General features: G+C 38.4%; 1 protein-coding gene across 1 annotated transcript in view; it reads right to left on the bottom strand.

The window, feature by feature from the left end:
- Nucleotides 1-258: 258 nt before the first annotated feature.
- ndufb5 (NADH:ubiquinone oxidoreductase subunit B5) overlaps nucleotides 259-9,869 on the bottom strand; it is a 13,664-nt gene continuing 4,053 nt past the window's right edge. The window contains exons 2-6 of the mRNA XM_061976150.2: nucleotides 9,351-9,433; nucleotides 7,772-7,838; nucleotides 7,644-7,705; nucleotides 5,228-5,334; nucleotides 259-451 (exon numbers count right to left, since the gene is read on the bottom strand). Of these exons, the coding sequence (XP_061832134.2) occupies nucleotides 331-451; nucleotides 5,228-5,334; nucleotides 7,644-7,705; nucleotides 7,772-7,838; nucleotides 9,351-9,433 (440 nt within the window). The 3' untranslated portion in view covers nucleotides 259-330. The remainder of the gene's footprint in view (nucleotides 452-5,227; nucleotides 5,335-7,643; nucleotides 7,706-7,771; nucleotides 7,839-9,350; nucleotides 9,434-9,869) is intronic.

Raw genomic sequence — 9,869 nt, 5'->3', positions numbered from 1 at the left:
TTCATTACGCTCAGCTCTGCCCTCAAGCGGCCGCCCACGTCATTACAACAACAATGTTTACAAGAAGAGGTTCTATTACATGTTGGTGCAAAAGATAAATATTAAAAACCTTTAAGGAAGACAACAAATATTATTAGTCAGCTGGAATTTTTCTTTTTACAAAAAGACATACTTTTTATGCATGTTTTGGAGAAAAATTCAATTAAATTCAAATAAAAAATGTGTTGAATAATGGCTATAAAAAGAATAACATCCAGAGTGTGTCATAGTATTTTATTGTGAAGAAAAGTGTCCAAAGAGAGTAGACCAGCACCACGTACTGACCACATGTTAGTTGTCAGGTGTTGACTTGTAGGAGTAGTCGATGAGGTTCTTGTCACTAGTCTCGCTCAGGTACCAGGGGCCCACACCGCGCTTTCTCATGTGGATGCGCACCTTCTGCTCTGTCAGCCTGCACACCAAACATTATCATCACTTTGTCAGCCTGCGCACCTAACATTATCATCATTCTGTCAGCCTGCGCACCAAACATTATCATCACTCGGTCAGCCTGCACACCAAACATTATCATCACTGTCAGCAAGCACCCAAACATTATCTCATCGTCAGTCTGTCACCCTGCGCACCAAACAGTATCACATCATCACTGTCAGCTTGCGCACCAAACATTATCATCACTCTGTCAGCCTGCCACCAAACATTATCACATCATCACATGAGCGACACAAAGTGACTTTTTTTCTTAACTCTCCATCGACCACCTGCTGACCTCATCCTGCAGTGCAACGTTTGGATGTGTGATATCATGTGCGATACAAGCAGCGTGTTTACTTGTGTGATATAATGTGCAATACAAGCAGTGTGTTTACTTGTGTGTGATATCATGTGCGATACAAGCAGCGTGTTTACTTGTATACGGTATCATGTGCGATACAAGCAGTCCTGCAGCATGTTTACTTGTGTGTGAGATCATGTGTGATACAATCAGTCCTGCACAGTGTTTACTTGTGTGTGATATCATGTGTGATACAAGCAGTCCTGCAGCATGCTTACTTGTGTGTGAGATCATGTGTGATACAATCAGTCCTGCACAGTGTTTTCTTGTGTGTGATATCATGTGTGATACAAGCAGTCCTGCAGCATGCTTACTTGTGTGTGAGATCATGTGTGATATAATCAGTCCTGCAGCGTGTTTACTTGTGTTTGATATCATGTGCGATACAAGCAGTCCTGCAGTGTTTACTAGTATGTGATATCATGGATGATACAAGCAGTCCTGCAGCGTGTTTATTTGTGTTTGATATCATGAGCGATACAAGCAGTCCTGCCGCGTGTTTATTTGTGTGTGATGTCATGTGCGATACAAGCAGTCCTGCACTGTTTACTTGTGTGCGATTTCATGTGCGATACAAGCAGTCCTGCAGCTTTTTTTTTTACTTGTTTGTGATATCATGTGTGATACAAGCAGTCCTGCAGCATGTTTACTTGTGTGTGAGATCATGTGTGATACAATCAGTCCTGCAGAGTGTTTACTTGTGTTTGATATCATGTGCGATACAAGCAGTCCTGCAGTGTTTACTAGTATGTGATATCATGGATGATACAAGCAGTCCTGCAGCGTGTTTACTTGTGTGATATAATGTGCGATATAAGCAGTTCTGCAGCGTGTTTACTTGTGTGTGATATCATGTGCGATACAAGCAGTCCTGCAGCATGTTTGCTTGTGTGATATCATGTGCGATATAAGCAGTTCTGCAGCGTGTTTTCTTGTGTGTGATATCAAGTGCGATACAAGCAGTCCTGCGGCGTGTTTACTTGTGTGTGATATCATGTGCGATACAAGCAGTCCTGCAGCATGTTTACTTGTGTGATATCATGTGCGATACAAGCAGTCCTGCAGCATGTTTACTTGTGTGTGAGATCATGTGTGATACAATCAGTCCTGCACAGTGTTTACTTGTGTGTGATATCATGTGTGATACAAGCTGTCCTGCAGCATGCTTACTTGTGTGTGAGATCATGTGTGATATAATCAGTCCTGCAGAGTGTTTACTTGTGTGTGAGATCATGAGCGATACAAGCAGTCCTGCCGCGTGTTTATTTGTGTGTGATATCATGTGCAATACAAGCAGTCCTGCACTGTTTACTTGTGTGTGATTTCATGTGCGATACAAGCAGTCCTGCAGCTTGTTTACTTGTTTGTGATATCATGTGCGATACAAGCAGTCCTGCAGAGTGTTTACTTGTGTTTGATATCATGTGCGATACAAGCAGTCCTGCAGTGTTTACTAGTATGTGATATCATGGATGATACAAGCAGTCCTGCAGCATGTTTACTTGTGTGTGAGATCATGTGTGATACAATCAGTCCTGCACAGTGTTTACTTGTGTGTGATATCATGTGTGATACAAGCTGTCCTGCAGCATGCTTACTTGTGTGTGAGATCATGTGTGATATAATCAGTCCTGCAGAGTGTTTACTTGTGTGTGAGATCATGAGCGATACAAGCAGTCCTGCCGCGTGTTTATTTGTGTGTGATATCATGTGCAATACAAGCAGTCCTGCACTGTTTACTTGTGTGTGATTTCATGTGCGATACAAGCAGTCCTGCAGCTTGTTTACTTGTTTGTGATATCATGTGCGATACAAGCAGTCCTGCAGAGTGTTTACTTGTGTTTGATATCATGTGCGATACAAGCAGTCCTGCAGTGTTTACTAGTATGTGATATCATGGATGATACAAGCAGTCCTGCAGCGTGTTTACTTGTGTTTGATATCATGAGCGATACAAGCAGTCCTGCCGCGTGTTTATTTGTGTGTGATATCATGTGCGATACAAGCAGTCCTGCACTGTTTACTTGTGTGCGATTTCATGTGCGATACAAGCAGTCCTGCAGCTTGTTTACTTGTTTGTGATATCATGTGTGATACAAGCAGTCCTGCAGCATGTTTACTTGTTTGTGATATCATGTGCGATACAAGCAGTCCTGCAGCGTGTTTACTTGTGTGTGATATCATGTGCAATACAAGCAGTCCTGCAGCATGTTTACTTGTGTGATATCATGTGTGATATAAGCAGTTCTGCAGCGTGTTTACTTGTGTGTGATATCATGTGCGATATAATCAGTCCTGCAGCGTGTTTACTTGTGTGTGATATCATGTGCGATTCAAGCAGTCTTGCGACGTGTTTACTTGTGTGTGATATCATGTGCGATACAAGCAGTCCTGCAGCGTGTTTACTTGTGTGTGATATCATGTGTGATACAATCAGTCCTGCGACGTGTTTACTTGTGTGTGATATCATGTGCGATAGAAACAGTCCTGCAGTGTTTACTTGTGTGTGATATCATGTGCGATACAAGCAGTCCTGCAGAGTGTTTACTTGTGTCTGATATCATGTGCGATACAATCAGTCCTGCAGTGTGTTTGTGTGTGATATCATGTGCGATACAAGCAGTCCTGTGACGTGTTTACTTGTGTGTGAAATCATGTGTGATACGAGCAGTCCTGCAGCGTGTTTACTTGTGTGTGATATCATGTGCGATACAAGCAGTCCTGCAGCGTGCTTACTTGTTTGCGATTTCATGTGCGATACAAGCAGTCCTGCAGCGTGCTTACTTGTTTGCGATTTCATGTGCGATATAAGCAGTCCTGCAGCGTGTTTACTTGTGTGATACAAGCAGTCCTGCAGCGTGTTTACTTGTCTGTGATATTGTGTGCGATACAAGCAGTCCTGCAGCGTGTTTATTTGTGTGTGATATCATGTGCGATACAAGCAGTCCTGCAGCGTGTTTACTTGTCTGTGATATTGTGTGCGATACAAGCAGTCCTGCAGCGTGTTTATTTGTGTGTGATATCATGTGCGATCCAAGCAGTCCTGCACTGTTTACTTGTGTGCGATTTCATGTGCGATACAAGCAGTCCTGCAGCTTGTTTACTTGTTTGTGATATCATGTGTGATACAAGCAGTCCTGCAGCATGTTTACTTGTTTGTGATATCATGTGCGATACAAGCAGTCCTGCAGCGTGTTTACTTGTGTGTGATATAATGTGCGATACAAGCAGTCCTGCAGCATGTTTACTTGTGTGATATCATGTGTGATATAAGCAGTTCTGCAGCGTGTTTACTTGTGTGTGATATCATGTGCGATACAATCAGTCCTGCAGCGTGTTTATTTGTGTGTGATATCATGTGCGATTCAAGCAGTCTTGCGACGTGTTTACTTGTGTGTGATATCATGTGCGATACAAGCAGTCCTGCAGCGTGTTTACTTGTGTGTGATATCATGTGTGATACAATCAGTCCTGCAGCGTGTTTATTTGTGTGTGATATCATGTGCGATTCAAGCAGTCTTGCGACGTGTTTACTTGTGTGTGATATCATGTGCGATAGAAACAGTCCTGCAGTGTTTACTTGGGTGTGATATCATGTGCGATACAAGCAGTCCTGCAGAGTGTTTACTTGTGTCTGATATCATGTGCGATACAATCAGTCCTGCAGTGTGTTTGTGTGTGATATCATGTGCGATACAAGCAGTCCTGTGACGTGTTTACTTGTGTGTGAAATCATGTGTGATACGAGCAGTCCTGCAGCATGTTTACTTGTGTGATATCATGTGCGATATAAGCAGTTCTGCAGCGTGTTTGCTTGTGTGTGATATCATGTGCGATACAAGCAGTCCTGCAGCGTGTTTACTTGTGTGTGATATCATGTGCGATACAAGCAGTCCTGCAGCGTGTTTACTTGTCTGTGATATCATGTGCGATACAAGCAGTCCTGCAGCGTGTTTACTTGTGTGTGATATCATGTGCGATACAAGCAGTCCTGCAGCGTGTTTACTTGTCTGTGATATCATGTGCGATACAAGCAGTCCTGCAGCGTGTTTACTTGTGTGTGATATCATGTGCGATACAAGCAGTCCTGCAGCGTGTTTACTTGTGTGTGATATAATCAGTTCTGCAGCATGTTAAAGGGATTGTGGTGCATTCAGGGTCCCACAGTGACTTTGATGTCGACACAAGCGGGTTGTGGTGCATTCAGGGTCCCACAATGACTTTGATATCGACACAAGCGGGTTGTGGTGCATTCAGGGTCCCACAGTGACTTTGATGTCGACACAAGCGGGTTGTGGTGCATTCAGGGTCCCACAGTGACTTTGATGTCGACACAAGCGGGTTGTGGTGCATTCAGGGTCTCGTATTGATCAGTGTGTGAAGATGTCCCACCTGAGCTCTTTCTTCTCCTGCTCCATGTGGATGATAGCCATCACCTTCTCGTAATCCTTCACCGGAGTATCATAGAAGGTCCGCGAAATCCAGCGAGTGACCGGATGCTGCAATCATCACGTCAAACTTTCATCTTGCACTTGTGTGAGAATTTACAAGTCTGACAATGTGATTGAAGACATGGGCTATCAAGATGTTGAACAGTATCATGTCTGACTGTACCAACCATCAGTTCATTACATCATGGCTTTTAATGGCTGAGAAAACCAAAAAAAACATGAATAATTAATCCAGCGTATAGTTTGAATATTAGTTTTGTAGTAAAGATTTCTTGCAAGGTGGATGTACATGTAGTAGTAGTACTAGTAGTAGTAGTAGTACTAGTAGTAGTAGTAGTACTAGTAGATACCTTGAAGTAGTGTCGATTATTTCAGTAATCTATTGATTAGTCTGTTCAATTAATGGAGTAATCGGATAAAACACTTTATAGCCTATTTTAAATACCTTGCTTTACTATTTTATTTACCTTCTAGTTCACTTATTTTAACATCTATTTAACTTCTTTTACCTTGTATTTGTCTTCTTTTAACTTTTCACTGTTTAGTTCTTATAACTTATTTGACCTTTTAACTACTTCTACCTTTTATCTTATTTTACCTTTTATTTACATTTTCTTATCTTATATTTAACTTTGTTTACCTTTTATTTACCTTTCTATTTAACTTTGTTTTACCTTTTATTTATCTTATTTTACCTTCTATTTAACTGTTTAGCTCCTATAACTTATTTTACCTTTTAACTTTTTATATTTTAGCTATCTTACTTTACCTTTTATTTACATTCTCTTACCTTATATTTAACTTGTTTACCTTTTATTTACCTTCAATTTAACTTTGTTTACCTTTTATTTATCTTATTTTACCTTGTATTTAACTGTTTAGCTCCTACAGTAGAACTTATTTTACTTTTTATTTAACTTATTTTACCTTTTATTTACATTCTCTTACCTTGTTGTTAACTTTTTTTTTACCTTTTATTTACCGTATTTAACTTTGTTTACTTTTTTTACCTCGATTGATTGATTTTTTTTAACCATCTATTTAACTTTTCACCTCCAGTAACTTATTTAAACTTCTATTTAACTTATTTTACCTTTTATTTATCTTATTTTACTTTCTATTAACATTCTTACCTACTTTTTTGCATTCATATACCTTTTGTTGATTTTTTTTTTTACAATTGGTAACCTTCTTTTTACCATATTTTACCTTCTATTTAACTTCTTTTATATGTGATTCACTATATTGTATCTTCTATTTACCTACTTTTACTACATTTACCTTCAATTTACTATTTTTTTACCTTATATTCACTTTAACTTGTATTTACCTACCTTTTTTATTTACTTACGTATTTCACCTTCTATATTCCTTATTTTACCCTTTATATTCTTTCTTTTACCTTTTATTGACATCATTTTAACTTCCATTCATCTTTTTTTTCCCACCTTCTTTAGCCTTTAATTCACATCTATTACCTTTGATTTACCTTCAATTGAACTTTGTTTACTTTTTATTTATCTTCTTTTATCTTCTATTTAACTGTTTAGCTCCTACAGTAGAACTTATTTTACTTTTTATTTAACTTATTTTACCTTTTATTTACATTCTCTTACCTTGTTTTTAACTTCTTTTTTTACCTTTTATTTAACTTATTTTACCTTTTATTTACATTCTCTTACCTTGTTTTTAACTTTTTTTTTAACCTTTTATTTACCGTATTTAACTTTGTTTACCTCGATTGATTGATTTTTTTTTTTACCATCTATTTAACTTCACCTCCAATAACTTATTTAAACTTCTATTTAACTTATTTGACCTTTTATTTATCTTATTTTACATTCTATTAACATTCTTACCTACTTTTTTGCATTCATATACCTTTTGTTGATTTTTTTTTTTACAATTGGTAACCTTCTTTTTACCATATTTTACCTTCTATTTAACTTCTTTTATATTTGATTCACTATATTGTATCTTCTATTTACCTACTTTTACTACATTTACCTTCAATTTACTATTTTTTTTACCTTATATTCACTTTACCTTGTATTTACCTACCTTTTTTATTTACTTATTTCACCTTCTATATTCCTTATTTTACCCTTTATATTCTTTCTTTTGCCTTTTATTGACATCATTTTAACTTCCATTCATCTTTTTTTTTTCACCTTCTTTAGCCTTTAATTCACATCTATTACCTTCAATTGACCTTATTTTGCTTTCTATTTACTTTTCGCTTGCTTTTACCTTCTTTTATGTGGTCCGGATTCATACATTTTTAGTACTTAAACCCATTTAACAATAAATGGAAGCCTTTTTCTTGCATCCCTAGTAGTAGTAGTAGTAGTATATACCTTGTAGTACTCCCAGTACTCGGGATCATAACCTTCAGGAGTTTCAACCAGCTCGGCTTCACCTTCAAAACACAAGCACAGGTGATCCAGGTGCGTTGAAGGACAGGAGCAGAGGATTGTTTCCTTACCGATGAAGATGTTGACAGACGTGATGATGATGGCCAAAGGAATACCCGTCAACAGGACGTAGAATCTCTAGGGAGAAGGAGACAAAGCAACATTCCAGATAGTGTAAACAAGACTCCATCATGTCAGGTGAATGAGACTAATGTCCACTACTGGGATCAATATTTTTGTTTCATAAATACAATGTCACAACACTAATGAAGGAGATCCCATCTTAACAAGTGTTGTGTCTGTGTGCTTCTTCTAAACCGGGGGTGTCAAACGTACGGCCCGTGGGCCAGACCAGGCCCGCAAACAGGTTTTATACGGCCCGTGGGATGAGTTTGCTAAGTATAAAAATTTTTGAATGAAAGAAACTGCTGTTCTAAATGTGCCCACTAGATGTCACAATAGCAATTCTTTGTAGATGATGCTACATGTGTAAAAAAATAAATAAATAAACCACATGATGCTAGTGCACCAGCAGAGGAAAATGAGCAAACTACATAAATAACATCCTGTAGTTAGATTTGGATATTATTTTTTTTATCTTGATTAGAGATGTCCCGATAATGGCTTTTTTGCCGATATTGTCCAACTCATTATTACCGATATCAAGCGATACTGATATATACAGTCGTGGAATTAACACATTATTATGCCTAATTTTGCTGTGATGCCCCGCTGGATGCATTAAACAATGTAACAAGGTTTTCCAAAATAAATCAAGTTATGGAAAAAAATGCCAACATGGCACTGCCATATTTATTATTGAAGTCACAAAGTCCATTATTATTTTTTTAACATGCCTCAAAACAGCAGCTTGGAATTTGGGACATGCTCTCCCTGAGAGAGCATGAGGAGGTTGAGGTGTGGGGTAAGGGGTAGGGCGGTATATATTGTAGCGTCCCGGAAGAGTTAGTGCTGCAAGGGGTTCTGGGTATTTGTTCTGTTGTGTTTATGTTGTGTTACGGTGCGGATGTTCTCCCGAAATGTGTTTGTCATTCTTGTTTGGTGTGGGTTCACAGTGTGGCGCATATTTGTAACAGTGTTAAAGTTGTTTATACGGCCACCCTCAGTGTGACCTGTATGGCTGTTGACCAAGTATGATTTGCATTCACTTGTGTGTGTGAAAAGCGGTGGATATTATGTGACTTAAGGTTTATTGGCGCTCTGTACTTCTCCCTACGTCCGTGTACACAGCGGCGTTTTAAAAAGTCGTAAATTTTACTTTTTGAAACAGATACCGATAATTTTCGGTATTACATTTTAAAGCATTGATCGGCCGATAATATCGGCAGTCCGATATTATCGGACATCTCTAATCTTGATGGATTGAAAATGAACACCAATGAGTTGACTGATGAACATGATCACATCATTTATTCAGAAAGTATAAATAACGACAAATAAAGATAGACTACTATTAACCATGTAAAAAAAAAACGACATTATGATTTGTACATTTTCAGAATGTGCTTGTTCCATTTTCAAACAAACAATCTGAAGTTGTCTTTATTTTTTAGTTATCGTGCCGTGATTTTACCAGTCCATGTGGCCCCCCGAGCTAAAATGAGTTTGACACCCCTGTTCTAAACGTACCATCAGTCGCAGAAACCTGTTGTCATAAAACGCTGTTGGATTCACCACAAACATTTTCTTCCCATGACCCCAACGGACGGCCACTGCAATAAATAAACACAGACAGTGTCAATAAAGTAGCATGCAGGAGAACACTGAAGTGAGCAGAAACTATGGAAAGCTTAAAGGGGAACATTATCACAATTTCAGAAGGGTTACAACCATTAAAAAACAGTTCTCAGTGGCTTATTTTATTTTTCAAAGTTTTTTTCAAAATTTTACCCATCATGCAATATCCCTAAAAAAAGCTTCAAAGTGCCTGATTTTAACCATCGTTATATACACCCGTCCATTTTCCTGTGACGTCACATAGTGAAGCCAACACAAACAAACATGGCGCTTAGAACAGCAAGCTATAGCGACATTAGCTCGGATTCAGACTCGGATTTCAGCGGCTTAAGCGATTCAACAGATTACGCATGTATTGAAACGGATGGTTGTAGTGTGGAGGCAGGTAGCGAAAACGAAATTGAAGAAGAA

The sequence above is a fragment of the Nerophis lumbriciformis genome, linkage group LG14, assembly GCF_033978685.3.
Source record: "Nerophis lumbriciformis linkage group LG14, RoL_Nlum_v2.1, whole genome shotgun sequence".
NCBI lineage: Eukaryota > Metazoa > Chordata > Actinopteri > Syngnathiformes > Syngnathidae > Nerophis > Nerophis lumbriciformis.
The sequence above is the reverse complement of the archived record's forward strand: the minus strand, read 5'-3'. Positions and strand labels throughout refer to the sequence as shown.